The 20115-nt window shown below is 39.7% G+C and overlaps 1 protein-coding gene and 1 non-coding gene across 2 annotated transcripts; one reads left to right on the forward strand and one right to left on the reverse strand.

Annotated features, from left to right (window-relative positions):
* Positions 1–1400: 1400 nt before the first annotated feature.
* LOC117937019 (plexin domain-containing protein 1-like) lies at positions 1401–18467 on the forward strand. The gene is made up of 13 exons (XM_034860633.1): positions 1401–1770; positions 8392–8549; positions 11005–11148; positions 11232–11301; positions 12828–12950; positions 13035–13153; positions 13242–13341; positions 14171–14266; positions 14359–14440; positions 14521–14581; positions 14667–14790; positions 16424–16584; positions 17693–18467. Exons 1-13 carry the CDS (start codon positions 1695–1697, stop codon positions 17816–17818), a joined length of 1440 nt encoding a protein of 479 aa, XP_034716524.1. The 5' UTR covers positions 1401–1694; the 3' UTR covers positions 17819–18467.
* Positions 18468–19378: 911 nt separating this feature from the next.
* On the reverse strand, positions 19379–19450 carry trnac-gca. Its single transcript has one exon. It is a non-coding gene; the product is annotated as a tRNA-Cys (tRNA).
* Between the last annotated feature and the right edge of the window lie 665 nt (positions 19451–20115).

Raw genomic sequence — 20115 nt, forward strand, 5'->3', positions numbered from 1 at the left:
CAATTGAGGAAATGAGACCATGTGAGGAGCACTTGATGCACCATTGGCCTTGTCTGCGCTCTTTAAGTGCCATTCTCGTTGTTGCTGATACAGATACATTTCCTGACACCTGTGTTCATTGCAAGGTTCTTTGTAAGTTAGTCGTTACTACTTTAGGAAAGAATTGGCAGTATTTTTTGTTTTAAAACAATATGATAAAACAGGGAAACCATTAAAGGGATGACTTACAGCAAAGGTCTTGAACAGGATTAATTTTGAATTTGGACAAGTACACTGTGTGCCCAGCACAAACATTCACCGGGAAAGCACCTCACGTAATGGCCTCGCGGACTCAAAACCAACTCCACATCTGTCCTTTCTTATTATTTAGACACGGTGGCATTAATTATTTTGACGAGGGAGTAAATCAATGATAATAAAATGTGCTCACAGGTCTATAGACAAAATAAATACACTAAATATAATATTAAATCAGATAAACCTGTCTTTAGATGTTTGAATTGCATTTCTGGTAAGGTTTTAATAATGTTCCCCTTTAAGCTGTTTTCAATTGGATCAAGACAGAAGAGTGTGAGTCCAGCTGTAATAGAAAACAGCCCTGTGTCTACTTTGTGCCAGTTTTTCTTTTTTAAAGAAGAGGGTAAGATGAGAATCTGGAGCAAGGGTCACTGGCGACCAATAATCACAAATCCTAACAATCTCCATTATCAGGATTTAAAAATCACAATAAACAAGAAAACAGCCCGTAAAGTGTGTATAATATTAATCAGACTAAAGCATCACAACGTAAGCCAACACAGAGATGTATAGAAAATATAAACTCCAGAGCATTCTTACGCCAACCACTTCAACAAATCCTTTAAAATGGGAGAGAGAACAATCAAGAGAAAATTCAAAGTCATAATTTAAGTAATTAATTGAATAAATTAATTCAGACCTGGAACATATCGTCAGCATAGATTGGAAAAAATATAAACTTTTTTTCACGCTGACTATAACCCTCTATCACTTGTAAAAAAAATCATAAAAAAAAGAAAACATACTCATTGCATTAATCTATGTCATATATTTCTTCAAACAAACTAGAGGAAAGAACCTTCCTCAGAATGTCAACCATTTAACGATATCACATTTGTTTTGGTTCAACATGCTTCCACATGGGGGAGACATGCTCCTCCCAACTCCCAACTCCCTGCCCCCTTTTTCTTTTTCTTTTTTGAAAAGGAAAGAAAAAAAATTCAGAAATACATAAATATTTCTCCTTTGTGGAAGTCTTACAAAAACCCAGAGCTCTAGAAACAGAGACACAAACACAAGCAACAAGACAGACAGAGACAGAGGGGGGGAGTGGTAAAGAGTTATTTCAAGGAGTAGCAAATAATGAGATTGGAGCAAAGGAAGAGCAAACTATTTTCCTGCCATGGACCCGTCATCCCAGAAGTTACTCTAAAGGGAAAAACAAGGACGCAGAGCGGAGACAGACAGAGGAGGGAGAGAAAAGCAGTAAACCTTGGCTGAGGTGAGGAAAAAGCAGTTGTGTGGGAGAGCGGAGGCGAAGAGAGAGACGCAAGGAAGGGGAGTGGAGGAGTGAGGCGCCCCGTTGCTTCCAGAGAAGTGAGAGGGGGAAACGGGGAAAACAAGAAGACGAGAGGAGTGATAAAAGTCGGGAAAGGAGGGAGAAAAGTTGCCTGGACATGGGGCTTTGTGCTGTTCTCCTCATCTGTCTCTCCCAGGCTGAGCTGGGGAGAGTCTGGGCTCAACAGCATGAAGGTAAGCCCCCGTTTTCCAATGCCAACATACAGGTATTCACATCTTCTAATTTTAACACCCTTTTCACTGCAATTCTTCAGAATAGACAGCTTCTAAATATTCAGGTTAAAAGAAATATAATATGACCTGAATTTTTACAACTAACTCTGACAACAGGCAAGCTGGAAAGATTTGATAGGGCATTTTTTGCCTGGATTTGGATGTACGATATGTATGTGTCCATATGGAAGTGTGAAGCAAATTGCTCCCTTGACATTTCTGTCTGTCAGTCACAGGAAGCATTTGTGTGAGTGTGTGTGTGTGTGTGTGTGTGTTTTAGGATGCCATTACAAAAAACATCTGTCAATGAGAGCATCAGCTCAGCTTAGAGAGTAGTTTCATTTCAAAAGTGTCTTTGCTTTTTTAGGTTTGCTTTATTTTAGGCTGTGTCTATTCACCTAAACTACTATGCTTGGTTGTTCTGTGCATCAGCTATATGTATGCATGTATGCATGTGTGTGTGTGTGTGTGTGTGTGTAGGACTGCATGCATGTATTTTTGTTCTCCTTGGAGATACATTATTTTTAGCCAGCCCCCGTTCTTCAGCTGCTGCTGCCGCTCCTCCTCCTCCTCCTCCTCCGACAATCAGTGGTGCTCCAGTTTCTCTGGCCTATCCTGCGGTCCCAGTTCCTCTGATCAGGGCCCTAGCTCTCCAGAGGACAACTGACACACAGTGCATGGACCACAGAGACAGATCTCCCCTCCGACATAAAACAACTTCAAATACACCAAAATTTCCACCCTAATCTTCACCACTAAAGTTTACTCCCAAGTTTCAGTTCCTCTTTTCAGTTTTGACTCTGGACAGCAGGTGTCCCTATTTTGGGCCTATTCCCACATCCTGATAACTTCGTCTTAGTGCTTGCTCACAACAGAATGTAGAGCAGGTCTTCTCTTAATATGTAGTGCTGTAGTGACTACCTGCAGTTGAGGGTGATGCATTTGTACCATCCACTCCTGCCTCACGACTGACTGCTGACCACGCCACAACATTTTATTGGAATCTGTCCAGTAGTTGTTGAGATATTTCAGTCTGATCTTAAGTGCTGGAGTGACAGACAGGCTGACAATGCCTGAATTTAACCAATCAGGTCTTGTTCCTTTTTATGTTTCGCAGAGGGGTGGGTAGAAAATCTGTCACACCTCCCAGTACAGGTTGCATGACCTGCTGTGTGCATGACCTACAGTTCAGCAGGTCACCAATATCCCTATACGAAGCTTATCCAGCATGTCTGATTATACCAAGTGTTTTTGGACTGATAGATTTTAATATGCATTTTTGCATGACAACAAAACAAAAGAGAGGAAATTCCTGGCTTTAAATTGATGTACCAGACATCATGAATTGCATCAGTCATTTGATACTGAACGGAATTTAGGGACAGTTCCCTTTAAATCGCACATTATTTTTTATTAAAGCAGTTTCCAAGTGACAGACAGCGACGATTGAATGTTTGTGTGCAATTAATGATTCCAATACAATTGAATGTACCTGCTGTCCACAAAGATTTAAAGGTGCTCTAAGTGATGTCATGCATGTTTTAGGCTACATCAGTTGTCACATACAGCAAACACCTCCTCCCTTTTGTGAGCTGCCTGTCCCAAGAACACACTGTAGACAGCCCAGGGTCTACAAACGGCAACGAAAACAAAATGTGCCCACCTGCACCACAATGCATACACAAACAGTGTTCCAGTGTTTCTCTGAGATTTTCTCCAATATTTTCTCTGATACCTTTTCAAGGTTGCCACTATAGCCAGACAGATATATCGGTGGGCCGATATTATCGGCCGATATTAATGGCCGTTTTTGTTTTTTTAAATTCATTCCTCCAAATCCTTTATAATGACATATAAATTATTAACGTTTTATTAAAATTAAAAAGGACTGTCAACCATTTTATGAGCATTGGGCGTTGTATAGTCTATCCACCAGAGGGCGCTCTAAAACGTCCTTGTTATGGCAACACTGATTTTTTTTTAGTTAATGTGTTGTTTAAAGGACTTTAAGTTTCATATCTTAAGTTTTGTATTTTTATACATTTTATTTATCAGACTTTAATATATTTTGATGTTCCTCTGTTCTGTTGTGACAATAAAACAAATTATAATCATATTATTTTACTGAGAACTCAAAAAATAACTACAAATCGGTAATGTTAGGATTATAATGTCTGTTAATGTTTTGTAACGCGTTTCTACATTTAAAAAATATATATAGATATATCGGCCGATATATTGGCATATCGGATTTTTAAATAACAATGTATTCGTATTGGTATCGACCTTAAAAATCCTTTATTGGTTGAACTCTAGTTGCTGCCAAGAGACTATCTTATTTTTTTTTCCAAAGGGAATATAAATAACCCAATAACTTACAACAAAGACCACAAAAAAGTCCAATCATCATCATGTCAATGTATCTTTCAAATACAAAATTAAACCCATGTTATCAAAAACCCACTTGTTATCTGTGATATAAGTGTGGGATGTGTTTAATCTCTAAGAAGAATTCAATAATTTTCCTGATGCTAGCTAGTCTAAATTTCCATAAAGTAATGTACAGTTTTGGAAACTAGAAATACTGAAGAAACACCACCTGTAAACTGGAACTACATGTCAGATGCACTAAAAAAGGAAAAATCTGTTCCAAATGTAAGCGAAAAACAACTCCATGATAGCAAATTAAACATTTCTTAAACTCTGCGCCTGATCCGTTTGTCCATATTTATCTAAACGCCACATTTTTGCGAGTCCTTATCAGTCCAGCTGCCAGTGTTTGTGATTGTGTGTTTTTGGTTACTGTTCTTCCTCTGAGCGTAAGATGCCAAATGGCTTCCTCCGACGCCATAAGCTCCAGGCTGGTTTTAACAAAGATCACCACAAAGGCCAACCATAAGAAAACCACTGTGCAAAATTGCAATGACACACACTGACATACATACCGGTAACTGTGACGCTGTGATAACTGTTGTAAAATTATTCGTTTGCCAGAAGACTGCAGGTGCTTTGCTAATCCTTGTCCTGACACAGAGTCTCACACAGCACACAACACTGGACTGCTATAGGGTCAAGATTCTGTTGACATCTCGAGATTTATTAATGTTTTCTCTGCTGTGTTTTGGACGGTACATAATGGTTTAGTCTCTTCAGCGTATCTGTCTGTGGAGCAAAGAAGTTGGCCTTCTGTAGATAATTCACTTTTCCTTTCCAGGACCAAGTACATACCTTTGTGCCCTCAAGTGTATCCTTGCTTGTACTTCAAAGTGTTGTGCACTTACCCAGAAAGTGATTATTTTGATTTATTTTTTATCCCTGGTCTTCATCCAGCTGAACAGACTGAAAGGCCATTTAGCTTTTGTCTCAGTTGAGGAAACTTGACTTTTTCTGTCTAGTCAGTTTTGTCTGGTTGCTGTCTACCATTCAAAATAGTTATAATGTGACCTATGTTTCTTTGGTGTCTTTCATCAATGACAAACGATAGTTATATAGTTCTGCTAAAGACATAAAAACAGTAATAAAAGAATGCCCCAGAGCAACTGCACATTTCTGGAAAAAGACAATGAGAGCAAAAGAGAAGAATGGGAAATAGGTGTGTGGGTGACTGTAAAGTGATTAATGAACACAATGTGTATTTCCATAGCACACTGTATATGGTTCAAAATGCTGTGGCCTAGTTCAGTGTGACAACATCCACTAGATTTATAAGGTGGTTGCTGCAATGCAGGCGCAAATGTAGTGGAAAGCCCTGCCATGCAGGTGCCGTAACCTCAAAACAGCTGTATATTTGTTAATCATTCAAATTAAATCTGCAGAATTAGAGGTTTAATTTTCACTTAGGTCAACACTAAACACAATACGCACTTTGAAGTTGACACCATCCTGACAGTCTAAATTTGGAGGACTGTCATGGATTAACTTCAAAAAGAGTGGGGAACATCATGGTTTATCTATTGTTCTATGGCTTTTCACCAGCAAATTAGTCATGTTTGTCACTTGCGTTGTTGGATGTTTTAGAGCCCACCAGGATCTTTTTTCACACACACACACACACACACACACACACACACATCCACACACACATATTGGTTTAAAAAATTAAACAAAGCCAAAATATTTATTTGAAAGTAACTCTAAGATACACGCATCACACACACACACACACACACACACACACACACACACACACACACACACACACACACACACACACACACACACGGTTAGATTTGGTACGGGAAACATTTGGTGTTTATAAAGCAAAATCGAGAAGAGACCTCTAAAGTGTAAAGGCTGCAGAGGAATGCAGGCATAATCGTATAATAATGATTAGTCCTCGATCTGCCACCCCCAGTCTTCCTCCCCCTCAAAGCTCTTCCCCCTCCCTGCTGTTTGACGCCTCCTCAGCTGTTTAGTGATGATGAGTGCTGCCAATCTGACCCAATTAGAAGCCTCTTGTTCTGAATCTGTGGAAATAGCTTTCTGTGCATCGTAATCAAATAAGATTCCTCATTAGAGACATTTCCCCAGTGTGTGTGATAACCTCTCTATGTTTCTTTTCTCTTGTCCCATTTAGAATCTTAAGCCTCTTTTTTATCTTGGTTTGCTGTTTTTTTACATCTCTACCAACAGAAACGTCACTTCATTCAATCTGAATGCAGAGATAGCAAACCCCAATTAGGTAAAGCTTTCAGTGAGTTTTCTAGTGGCTTTACAGCAGCTGGCCAACAAATAGTCCTGTGTGTTAATCTGTGAGCCTTAGAGGCTTGTAAGCAGATTTGTTTGTACCTTTACACAGGCTAGCAGTTTACCCTGGTTTGCAGTCTTTATGCTAAGCTAACTGGCTGCAGCTTCATATTTACTACCATACAGACATGAGCGTGATGTTGTACTTCTTATCTAACTCTCAGCAAGAAAGCAAGTAAGCATATTTCCCAAAATGTTGCACTATTCCTTTAACAGACAACAACTTACATATCATCTGCATTTTCCAACATTTAGCAAACAACAAGAGCCCAAATGCCAAAAAATCCATTAAGTTAATAAGCAGTAATATTTATGTTTCTGCACAGAGGAAAAATATAATTTGACGACGTAGGTCAAAGTGATGTATGTGAATGTTAAACATCTAATTTCATAACATAGGGCATTATTCTGCTGCTTTAACAAAATCCACACACCTGGGAAGGCTTTCCACCAGATGTTAAACTTGGCTGTAGGGACTTTCTCTTATTCAGCCACAAGAGCATCAGTGTGGTCCAACACTGATGTTAGGTGACACAGATCAGGTCTGGCTCACAGTCAGCATTCAAGTTCATCCCAAAGGTGTTGAATGGGGGTTGAGGTCAGGGCTCTGTGCAGGCCAGACAAGTTCTTTGACACCAAACTAGGAAAACTCTTTATTTATGCAGCCGATTTTGTACAGGGGATGGTGGCATTGTCATGTTGAAACAGAAAAGGGCCTTCCCCAAAATGTAGCATTTTAATTGGCACAAACAGACTGAGCCAAACCAAGGAAAACAGCTCCAGACCAAAAATTGTGGACTGGACCCAGGGTGTATACATGCTTTTGGTTAAGTTGTAAACACAATTTAAAAAGAAAGAGGCTGAGAGGGAGGTCTAAACCTCGGGCTCTCAAGATGTTCATAAACATGTTACCTCAGATCAGTGAACTAACAACTCACATAAAATCCACACAGCAAAGCGGATTTAACCTTCAACTTGTTCTCCAGTAGGAAAAACAGCAGAGACTTTCACCCGGCTGAACGATCGGCGAGTTCTGCTGATCTCACAGCTCTGTCTGAAAATGTGCACATGACACATGGAAGAAAATTTCCAAACGTGAAAGAATATAAACATCCATCCATTATCTGTTGAGCAGATGAGGCAAAGAGATGTAGGTCGTCAGCAGAGACTTGAATGCACAAAGGAATACTTGACCAATAAAGAACGCAGGCCCCCAAATAAAGTTATATCGTACTTCACAATTAGTTCCTAAACACCTATTGTCCAGCCAAAACACACACGCTACGTTATCAGTTTAAAATGCATGAATAAGGAATACACTATTTTTGCATGACAGATTTAAAAAATAAATGCAACCATAAATCTGTTTTATTGGTTTTGTGAGTTGGGGTTTTCTCTGTCTTTGTGTGAGTTATTGCTCTAAATATGGACTATATTTACTGCAGGCATGTCAGCCTGCTAATGATCCAAATGATGGTACCCAGTAATGAGCAGATGTGACCGCAAGGTTTAAAACTGTTTAAATTCTTTTAAAGACAACATTTTTACCAGATAATCTCAGAGGTCTTTTCACACGTTTTGAAATCAAGGACAGAAGTCAACGATCATGTTTTTCTCAAAGCGCTGGAATCTAAAATTGGGTGATTTATATGTTGAGGAACTGACGGTGCGTATCCATTTGGTGGCCAATAACAGGTGAATACTTACTCCAGCATTTAGAAAGTATGGTAAGAAAAAGCATCTGGGCCCTGCAGAGTTCAGAAGACATCTGTGTGTTCATGCCGGGCCCACATGTGTGTTAACTCTTCAGTCACCATAATGCCTGTCTTGTTCTAGATGCACTGAGCAGGACTACTCTGCAGACGAGTGGGGACCTGTCCGGTTTGCACAGAACCAGGAGGGACCAGCAGACCCCACACAAACACAGAGAAGACCGCAACACTGAAGGAGGACTTGATATCAGTAGCCTGCCTGACAACATGACCCGGATACTGGTGAGATCCAAATAATTTACCCTGTGCCAAGTAGTTGCTATAACTTTCAAGCTTTCAGAATAAGAATTATTGCCACAGTAAGTTAAACCCAAGTGGAATTTGCCTTGGTGAATGGTGCATATATAAACAAACTAACATCAAGTGCTTTGATGCGTAGTGTAAAGGTGCTGGTTCACAACTCTGGGCTAACACAGAAATTCATTAGTGACGTTAACTGTCTAGATAGAGGACTAATCTAACCCCCGGCCGGGGATACATCCACAGTCACCCCCCAGCCAGCTAGCAACCATCCACTATACAGCCCCGGCCGGGGATACATCCACAGTCACCCCCCAGCCAGCTAGTAACTATCCACTATACAGCCCCGGCCGGGGATACATCCACAGTCACCCCCCAGCCAGCTAGTAACTATCCACTATCATTACAGCATCGGCCCGGGGACACATCCATTAGCCCCCAGCCAGCTAGCAATCATCCGCTATTATTACAGCCCCGGCTTATGCCAGCTAACACAACATTTTTTCGTTTTTACAAGAGAAACGATTTATAGATAAAGAACTAACTGGTTGGCTTGATGAATGGTTTGGTTAACCATCAAACGTCTGTTAAAAAGCAGTCCGCAGCTACTTCCCTGAGCTTTTCTAAGAAACCATCCAGGATTATCTTGCACAGAGTAGATAAGACAGAGCTTGAACTCAGTGCCATCCAGATTAATGAGGAGATCATCATCCTACACAACTAGCTAGCTACCGTATGTAGCTGCATCTGCTAAAAAAAATAATTTAAAAAATAGTGCACAAATTGCCACAAAAAGGGTGACCTTGGATAATGATGACAAAGCTCTAGAGACTGACTTAAAGACACGAGTGTAGCTTTTGCTTCACCTGAAAATGACGTAGACATTCTGACAGGTGGACTTGTCCTGTTCCAGTTTCTACTCTTTAGCTTTTACAAGTATGTGTGTGTGTGTGAGTGTGTGTGAGTGTTTGAGGTTTTATTTGTGTCTTGTGTCCCAGACTCTTCTTTCACTTGAAATAGTCGGTCAAATTAAACCCAAATAAATTGTGTTGTATGCTCTTTTTTTTATTTCCTCTCCCTCCAATTCATAATTGAAACCAGACAACGGTCTCATCCTGCCAACTTAAAGTGTTTGTTTAAGCGTGAGTATGTGTGCATGTGCATGTGTGTGTGCTTATGAATGACTCACTTGAACAAGATTCCATGTACTCCTGTTGTTGCCTTTTTGGGGAGAGGTCTGATCCCGATTTCAGAAACTCTCCACCTCTTGTCCAATGGGAATCTCTTCAATAAATCAGTCAGCTGTGAGGGAAAAGTGTACAAATGTTCCCTTCTCCTCACCTAAATTCCACACCCCCCCTCTAGAAAACATTGGCTGGTGTCAGGTAGTGGAGATGGCAGAATAAAAGTGGGTCACTTGCTGTATATGGAGCAGCCGGAGAGGCAGTGAGAATGCTGCATTTAACTGCTCCACTTTCTGAGCCCACACTAAACCCCAGAACCATTGCTCTCTGTCACCTTCAACTGTGGCATACATTAATAATGCCATCAAAGTGGAGATCTGAACGATCTGTATGTCAGAGTACTGTATGCAATGTGTAAACAGCTCCCCCAAGTTGAACTGTTTGGACAGAAATGGAGGAGATAAATCCCAGATGTTTGGTGCGGTGGTTCCCATTTTCAATTGGATGTATGTCTTTGATTTGTGATCAGGTCAATCAGAGGATGAAGAAAAAAAAAAAAAAAGATACAGGATTTTGTGTAGCAGATAGTTTTTCTTGCCTGAAAACTCCTTAGATTCGTCCAGCGACTCCTCGTAGGGTGCCGACCCCAGGTTGGGAACCACAGTCCTAATGTGGCATCAACCCTGATCCTCTCTGATTCTCCATCACAAGGACACTCGATCATGTCATGACAAAATGTCTGGGGGAAAACAAACACACAAAACACATAAACAAATGTTCCATTCAAGGTATTATCAATGTAATAAAAGGGTTTTCAGCCTGATGATGACGTAACTATGAATGTTTTGAGGTTTGTGGAGGAAAGAGAACACTCTTTTACGAAAAACACAAAAGAGGGTGAACATACTTTCCTCACAAACATTAATTATGTCTAATGTGTTACCTATAGTATAACATAGCTTATAATTTAGAGCTACAACTGACAAGTTAATATGCACTACCTGCACAGGGATTCATTTCTAGAAAATAATTTAAATCCCAATCCCAAAACTGGTAAAATAAATTGTAACTATACGTTTTTCTCATATGATTCAGGCCTAACTAGGATCCACAATAACTGGTTCCTACAATCATTTAAGAATTATACGGCAACAATTTTATGAATTGTGAAATAGTGATATCATTATAATGCAAATACATGGCTGTTAAACCCACTCTAAAGTACCTCACCATGAATGACCCGTTTCTCTAAGGAGGACACCCAGCGGTACTACACATGGAAGAGTTTTGGTCCAACAGACAGACGGACTAAGGACTTATGGGTAGATCTGAACAACCTGCACAAGAGCCAAGTCCAGATCCACGGCATACTGTCTAATGCACACAGGCAGGCAGCGGTGAGACTGAACACACACACACACACACACACACACACACACACACACACACACACACGTCTGATATGTTTTCTTTTCCACAGAGGGTGGCACTTTCTTTTGATTTCCCTTTTTATGGACACCACTTGAGACAAATTATCGTAGCGACTGGTGGTGAGTTTAACTTTACCTTTCTTGATATCACAGCAGCGTGCAACTATTGTGTTCTTCCAATCAGGAGATTGAACGTCTACCAGCGAGCTCAAGGAGACTTTTACCTACCCTGGGGAAATATTCAGGCACACCATGCTATAACAAATCTGGTTAATTGTAAATGCCTTAAATTTGTTGTTGAATTTAATTGCTTTAAGTGCCCATATTCTAAAAAATGTCAGGTTCTTAATTGTATTTTGAGGTTTGATGGTTACATTTTGAAAATAACGCTTGATAGCGCTAGCATGTGCTACGGTTAGCCACGTCGTCTCGGCTAGTGACATAGAAAGCCGCGCAGATTTTGAACAGCTCACCAGGAGACTGAAGGCAGAGAACATTTAGAAACCGTATCTTACTCAAAACAGCATGGATAGTTTTTTTTCCAAGTTTTATGCGTTTTATGCGTGTGGAAGCACCAGAGATACAAAATAAAACCCCAAATCCCAGAAAAAGTGAATTTATCATAATATGGGCACTTTAAAGACTCCTAAAGAGTCCTACATTTTTAACCCAAATAAAATAATCTTGCAAGCGCAAGAGTTATTACAACATTATGCTGTGCCAATGGCTGTGCACTTGACGTGCAAAATTAGTGTAATTTTGTATTTTTTTCCACACGTTTGTAATATATACTTGCTGCAAACAAACACTACAGTTCATTGCTATTGTTTGACTCGCTGTGTTGAATCTAGCCTTGTGGTTGTTTATGCTATATTTCACGTAACCACTTACATGTGCCCACAACTGAATATCACAGCAAATGGATTTAGGTAGCATCATGACAACTGACCAAAGTGTGCACTTCAGCCACATCATAAGAAGTTGTTGCATAATGAGGGAAGAAATACATTGTTTTTTCCATATGGTATGAAAACCAGTTGCCAGACACTTGAAACCTGCTACAGATAGCTAATCCCTCACAGTGAACAAGACGCCTGCTGCATCTTAAAACAATAATGTAACTAACAAAAATTAAAACAGAAATGTTGTTATGTTATTCATTTCCCTCCGATATAGAAATAAATGGATATCAGTGGTTGGTAGATATTGTTATTATATTGGTATTGTTAGACCTTTCTACACAATATCTGAGTTCCTGTATTAAAACAATACATTTATGAATACCATACTTTGAGAAATGTAAATAAACCTTTTTGGATTTAACAAGAGAACCCGAATTTCTTAAAGGTTGTCCACATGGACAAGTCGTACAAGAACTTTGCATGAATAAAATGCTCTAAAACAGTCTCCATTTCTACATAATTTCTACATATATTTTCATTTAAATTAGGGAGCATCTAATCAAAAATTTAAATTATGAGACCAAATAATCTATGCCAGCTTTGAATTATTTTGACATATTTTGTGATTATGTGATGTGACGATTGGTATTATGGTTTAATTTGAAACTCAGCATGTATTAAAAAAAAACAGGCATCGTTTGCGCTAAGTTTGGAGTTAACATCTGTGTCTGCGTTTCCGCCCAGGCTTCATCTTCATGGGGGAGATAACTCATCGAATGCTGACTGCCACACAGTACATTGCTCCCCTCATGGCCAACTTTGACCCCAGCTTCTCCAAAAACTCAACAGTGAGGTACTCGGACAACGGTGAGTGAGGAGCTCCTCTGTGAAGTCGGTAATGTTGGGAAGGTCCTGGTTTTCTATAACCAGCCTCTGTACCTTGCTCTGCAGGTAATCTATTTGTGGTGCAGTGGGACAAAGTCCAGCTTAAGGACAGAGAAGCTGAAGGACCTTTTACTTTCCAGGCAGTCCTCCATAGAAATGGAACCATTGTTTTTAACTACAGAGATGTAGGTTACGGATTTCAAACTAAACTGTTTTCTTCATCATCGGTACACTTCTCCAGCTGTTAAAACAAACACTGCTGTTATTTTTTAGATCCCTATACCAGTGGAGAAAATGAATTCCACCGAGCATCCAGTGAAAGTGGGACTGTCTGACGCTTTCATGGCACACCTCCCCCCCTCACAGCTCTCAGGTAAGTTCTCTAAAATTAAATTAGTGACTTTAAAATGTATGGAGATGCCTTGCTTCTATTGTGACGAATATAATCAGGTTTCTTGATTCTGTTTCTTCTTATAACAATATGTTCATAATTTTCTTTTATTATAACAAAACTCATTTCAATTTGATTAGAAACTATTTCAGAGAACAAAATACCTAGCCTGGCTCCGCCCTCCAACACTTAATTTTCATTTTCCTTCAGTACTCCGTCTGGGTTTGCGGGATATTCGCAGTTTTTTTCCGACCAAATATTTGGCGGTAGAATCACCAAAGAGAGAGAGTGGCTGAGAACAACGACGCTGAGGTTAACCTTCGGTGTGTTCCGTACTAATGGCGGCGGAGAAAGATGTGAGCGAAGCCATTTGGTCCGTTGTATATCTAGAAGTCAAAGCTAGAACAATCTTTGCTGAGTTTTGTTGGTGGCCATGATGTTGTGGCCCTTCTACCTGTGGGGTTCGGGAAAAGTTAGATTTTCCAGCTCGCTCCGTTAGTGGCTAACGTTAGCAATGCTAAGCCAACATTACCAAACGTTAGCAATTGGTTATGGCAGATCCAGAGTGGCACTGGGCAGATCCAATAGTTTTGAACTTCAACAGAGTACACGCCTTCATGGAAGTTAAAACTTGTCAATGGAGAGGGGCCAGACTCTCTGTACAAATGAAATGTACCAGAGTCTGGTAGGACCAGGCTAAAAAATACAAACTTTAAATTTAAAATAAATGCCAAATGCGATCCAGTAAAAAGACCAAAGATAAGACTTTTGCCTATATTGCAAACCAATACATTTTATATTTGTCTTGAAGATGCAAATCGCCGTACTATCTATGAGTATCATCGTGTTGAGATTGACATCACAAAGATTGTTAGCAGATCTGCTTTCGACTTCACACCTCTGCCTAGTAAGTATCCTTACAAACCAGCCTTTATATGAGAGCTTAGCGTCACTATGCACCTCTCTGACTCCAGGACACTGTGTATCTGATTCCTCCAGCTTGTCTTCAACACACATCCTGTGATCTCTGCCTAACATCCAACTTGACAACCGGCTGTGGCTGGTGCAACACACTTCAACGGTAGAACTAAATACTGAAAGATTTATCTTGTAATGAAGCCGCGGAGAGCCTGGCTCTTCTCATTTTGTTCTGAGTTTCAGGTGCTCGGACGGTATCGACCGACATAGACAAGAATGGTTAGATTATAACTGCCCTGAAGAGGTGAGACACATTTCCCAGTAACACAACAGAGAAATGAGCAGCTGTTTCATTCTTTCCTGAGTCATTCCTGTGGGCATTTACTCAGGCAAATGGCAAATGTGAGGACTACAACCCGGTACTACCTGAGGGATCTATGAGCTCCTTTAACCAGTCTTCTCCAGGTCCGACACTTTCTTCAGCAGTGATCGAAGACCCACCTGTCACTAAAGGTAACCTTCTCTGAAACAGACTACAAAGGTCCATCTTAATCTTTCGGGTGGTACAATGTCCGGAGGAAGACAAATCCGAATCCCTGGACAGTTAATGTGTGACTTGGATTCAGCTTTCGCCAGAAATAAAGGAGATTATTTGGTTTGGTTTGACATTATTATATTTATAATAGTCCAAAATAGGTTATAAAATTGAGATCTCGATACACCCCGTTCATGATTTCGTTTTCAAAAAACTTTGATTTAAAATAAAAATTATATATAAAATTTTTTTCTTTTAGGACTTTGATTCTCCTTTAATTTTACAAGCCCACTGTTTCACAAACGCTACTACTTCCTTCAGTGAGTTTTAAACACAGACTGTATGAAATAGGTTTTAAAGCGCTGCAATGCTCTCCCTTCTCTTCATTGAAGGCTCTATGTGTAACTCTCTGTGTTATAGGTGACAAAAGAAAATCTATGTTTCAGTACCGCCAATTTGTTTTGCCATGGTTCATGAGTGCAATAATGATTAACACTTCGTGAGAAAGAAATTGTGGCAGAGAATCGTAATATCAATTCTAAGCTCAAAAAATTGTGATTCATATTTTTCCCCGAATTGTGCAGGCCTAGAACAACATATCAGACTTTGTAAGGGACAGAACACTCAAAGCCCTGAGGCCTTGACTACGCAGCAGGATTTGGGAATAGTGAGGTAACTTCAGGTAACCCTGGGTTTTCCACGTTATGGTGGTGGTTCACTTCTGCCGTGGTTGTTTAGGCCGCACACCTAACCTATCCTATTTTAGAGTATTTTGTTTTAATGTTGTTTATAGATGTACTAGGAAGTATTTTTGATGTTAACTACAATTAAAAGCCGGTGCTGCTATGCCATGTCATCTCCTATAGGGATCAATAAAGGTTACATCTTCTATACCTTAGCTAAAATGGTTACTCACGTGTTTAGAAAGACCGTGGCAGTCCTTCAATTGCTTGTCCAGGCGAGACAAGCTGTGAAAACATGGACTACATCTGCCACCTTTTTGACTTCCCTCGGTCACAACAAGTTGGCCAGATTTTGGTCCACGTCTGGCTTTTTTGCGATGACTAAAAAAAGACAAATAAGAAAAAGAAAGAAATTCAACATTCAAAATAATTACAAATTCTTATTATTTAGTGAAAGCAGGTACATGAAATAGGACAACATATTACAGACTGTTTGAGCCTAGTGAAAGCCTATATAAGACTATTTTTCTCAACCTCTAGGATGCACATTTGATGAATTATTTACAAAGGTTCCTATGTGTAACTTTTTACATGTATTAATGTTTTTTTATTGCCAATGGGCAAACTGATTGTAACGTAACTTAAAGAAAATGTGACCTTCATGCAACTGTATAAATAAAGTTGAGCTGAGTAAATGTTTTCTCAAGCATAAATGAAGCATTTACCAATATGCTTTATCTTATGAACACATATTTGATGACAAATACAACAGACCTCTTGTGATCAGTTGCCTTGCTCAAGGACACTCATACCCATAGTATCGCAGCAGGTCAGACCATACATATCTGGCATGCATCTAAGGTTACAGACACCTCTTTAGCTGGCCACTTCTACATGCAATAACAATCTGTGTTTTCCTTCCTTTCAGATACACAGACGGGTCCACCAAACCATAAGGGGAAAACAGGGAACTTGGCCATCATAGCAGGTGTAGTGGCTGCGCTGGTTCTGCTTGTAGTTCTGACCCTACTGGCTGTCTACTACATCAACACGCACCCCACAGTTGCTCCACCGTTCTACCTCATGCAGGTGAGAAAAAATACATTCTGTAGAGTCACAGTTTCTTTTTCTGTTTAAAACTGCAGTAGGTTGAAAGCAACAAACCACCAGAATTTTTATTAGAGTGAGACCTCTTCCTGCAGCTCCGCATCTCTGTCTACATGTGCAGAACAGCCAATAGGAAGGCTCTCTCTCTGAAAAGACCTGTGATTGGCCAAAGTATCCCGTAACGGGCTGGATTTTCTAAAGCCTTAAAACAGGGCCAACAGGAGATGCAGAAGTCTTGTTTTTTCTCAGATCACTTACAATATTCTAAAGGGTTATCGTGAATAATTTGCCCAGTGGCACCAAAGATATAACGCCTACCACAGTTTTAACAATATCCCACACAATTGCACACTCATGTTTATAGTGGTGGAATGTAACTAAGTACAAATGTAAGGCACTTGAACTTCACTTTCTTTTCATTTCTACTTTTACTCCACTCCATTTCAGAGGAAAATGTACTTTTTGTACTTCACTACAATGAAAGTACAGATGAAACGTTTAGTTGATTTATGGTTAAGACGATTGCCAGAAAATGAATTGGCAACTTTTTGTCATTTTTCATACAAAGACATTTTATGGCTCCAGCGGCTTCATAAATGTGACAATTTCCTGCTTTTGATTAATCTGTAACAATTTTGAAGTTTTTACTATTGGTTGGAAGAAAAACCATTGTGAGGGCATCACTTTGGGCTCTGAGGACATTTCTCACTATTTCCAAACAATTGATTATCAGAGAAAATAATCAGAAATTGAATGCATAATGAAAATAATCATTAGTTGCAGTCGTATAAAGAATAGTAAAATCTGCAATAGTAAAATGCTGATTAACATTAACGCAATAATAAGTTAAAGATGTATAACAGTCACAGGGACATTTTTCATCTTTGACTTTTAATACTTAAAGTATTTTATCTTGTTTATACTCACATACTTTTGCTGTTGTAACATTTTAAAAGCAATCATTTTTACATATAACGGAGTCTTTTTACAGTGTGGTATCAACCCTTAAGTAAAGGATATGAAAACTTCCGCCACCACTGCATGTGTGTTTGCTGCCTGGCCTTTAGCAACTACTGTCTGTTGTCCTTAGCGACGCACCAATAACTACTGGCCCTCCATGAAGTTCCGCAACCAAGGCTGTCACTCCAGTTACGCAGAGGTTGAGCTTGGGGGTCATGAAAAGGATGGTTTTATTGAAGCTGAGCAGTGCTGTTAAGACTCCTGGACATGCAGAATTCTGTCAGAAGAAGAAAGGACACCATCTTGAGGACTGCCAAGTTATTACAAGGGGATAAATATGGACGATCAGGCCGACCATCAACACAGGGTGTCCCAACTTCTGCCTTGGCAGCTTGACAGCGTTGACTGCTCTTGTAGCTCTTGCCAACTTTATCTGTGTCTTTTGCTCTCTGCCATCACCCAGGGGATCCGCCATATTAATCAAGGGTTGGAGGGTCTGAGAGTAAGACGACTGTACAGAAATGAGATGCAAACGTGTAACTGTACAAAAACACATCAATGTAAGCTGATGTCAGGGAATGAATTAAACTAGCCTTCATACTGCAAACCAACATACCGGTCAACTTAACCATGTGTTTACTGTTTGTTGTTTTTATTCAGTGTATGGAATTATTTTTGTTTCATGAAACTTCCACGTGACCAACCATTGGTTCATAAAATGTTATATCCCTGGGGACTTCAATATAACAGATATTTAGCTATGTACCTGATAGTGATTATAATGAGCATCTTGAACTTCTCTGAAGAAATATTGTTTGGATGTGTTTTAGAGACATCAAGTTATGAGAGTTTTCTTTTATCATTTCTGTTTAAATGTCTTCTAATAAAAGCTGGTGGTTAATGTTGATAATAATCTCATGCTTGATGAAGAGTTGAAAACAAAATGGTATGGACCACCTTGGCCTGTTTTTAGACCATGCACATCAGCTAGCTAAGTAGTAAAGCTGTCAGGTAACAAACTGTGTATTTCCATAATATTATGATGAACTCTAAACTGTCACATGAAGGAGCCCAGACTACAAGAAAGCGAACGTCCCTCGCATTGATTCCGAATCGTCCCATGGGCAATTTATACTCCTGCATCATTTGGAGCACCCTGACGGGGAACATCACTGCCACCCACGGAAACAGTACCTGAGGACACATCCATGACACGACCCCATCCTCTGCGCAGCTAGTTAGCACTGCTACTAATGTTAGTAATTGGTCCTATACGCGTGACTACCAGTCCAACAGAAAAAAACCAACCGGTATAAATACATCACTCACAGTTCGATGGACGCACGTTCACGCGAAAATAGTAACACATGGGACAGTATTTGCCCCCGAGAAAAAAATAGTTTAAACGTCTTTCTGAAGTAGCTAGCTAGCTAGCTAGTTAGTTAGGGTTATTAAAAGTTGAGTAGGTGGAACGTACCATTCTTAAGCGGGGAAATGGAATAGTCCAAATGTTACTAGCATTAATAATGTAATATTTTAAGAGGATTGTAAAACAATCATTAAAGTACAAGTGAAAATACAAGTGAATTAAACATACAGACATTTGTGAGTTTTGTTTAAAGTTAGGTAGGTCTCATGAAGCAACTAGGCGAGGGTAGGTTAGCTCATTTGGTCTGCACCATGGTTTGCACAAACTGTACATTAAGAGCACGTTTGCTAGCTGTCAACTGTCTATTAACTTCACGTCAACGGTAACCAAATAAGTTTGCTTTGTAATATTGTAGAATGAGAAACTTTACATCGCGGTGAGAAAAAGAGGGGGCACCCGGATTTGAACCGGGGACCTCTTGATCTGCAGTCAAATGCTCTACCACTGAGCTATACCCCCGATGTATTACGAACTAGAAGAGCTAACTATTTACTGGTAAACGACTGCATTCTACCTATGACAGCGATCATTATACCTCTGGGTGAAATAACGATCTGTTTATTGCGTATATCACCGCACTACAGTGCAACGAGTGTTACCACAGTAAAATACCGTAGCGTAGCATTTAACTAGCTTAAATCCACAATCCACAATCCACAATGAAAACACGATGGAAGTTGTAATGTTAGTAGTTTTCCAGCAGATGGCGTCAAAATAGACTAACTGATAATGTGGACTTTGATCTCATTCAGGTTGTTCGGAATTTGTCAGCAAAGTTTTTATACTATTAGAGTTTTACCGACATGTATGTGTCTATAACGTCTATACTTACTGTATTTTAGTTTGATTGTAGAGCATTACGGTAAGAGGCCATGCTGTGTCTTATATTCAGTATAAATTGTGGGATTTAGCTAAGGTTATTACGGAACCCTGTTGATGCATTTGACGCTGCCTTCAGGTGCTCAGAAGAAACCCGTTATTTACACAACCTCAAGTATACCTCAAGTGAGGCACCAGAGGTGTACATACAAACCAATGATGACTTTGATGACAGTTGTCTTTGATGTTTTTGTTGTTGTTTTTGTGATTTTAAATGCGTTATTTTATGTTTTAAAATGTCAGAT

This window comes from Etheostoma cragini, chromosome 21 (assembly GCF_013103735.1).
Source record: "Etheostoma cragini isolate CJK2018 chromosome 21, CSU_Ecrag_1.0, whole genome shotgun sequence".
Classification (NCBI taxonomy): domain Eukaryota; kingdom Metazoa; phylum Chordata; class Actinopteri; order Perciformes; family Percidae; genus Etheostoma; species Etheostoma cragini.

Excerpts from the sequence above, each read along its gene's own strand:
- LOC117937019 (XM_034860633.1), top strand. The coding sequence starts at position 1,695 with ATGGGGCTTTGTGCTGTTCTCCTCATCTGTCTCTCCCAGGCTGAGCTG. Across the intron at positions 14,791-16,423 it reads AGACCCACCTGTCACTAAAG|ATACACAGACGGGTCCACCA; the intron begins GTAACCTTCTCT and ends CCTTCCTTTCAG. Across the intron at positions 16,585-17,692 it reads CACCGTTCTACCTCATGCAG|CGACGCACCAATAACTACTG; the intron begins GTGAGAAAAAAT and ends TGTTGTCCTTAG.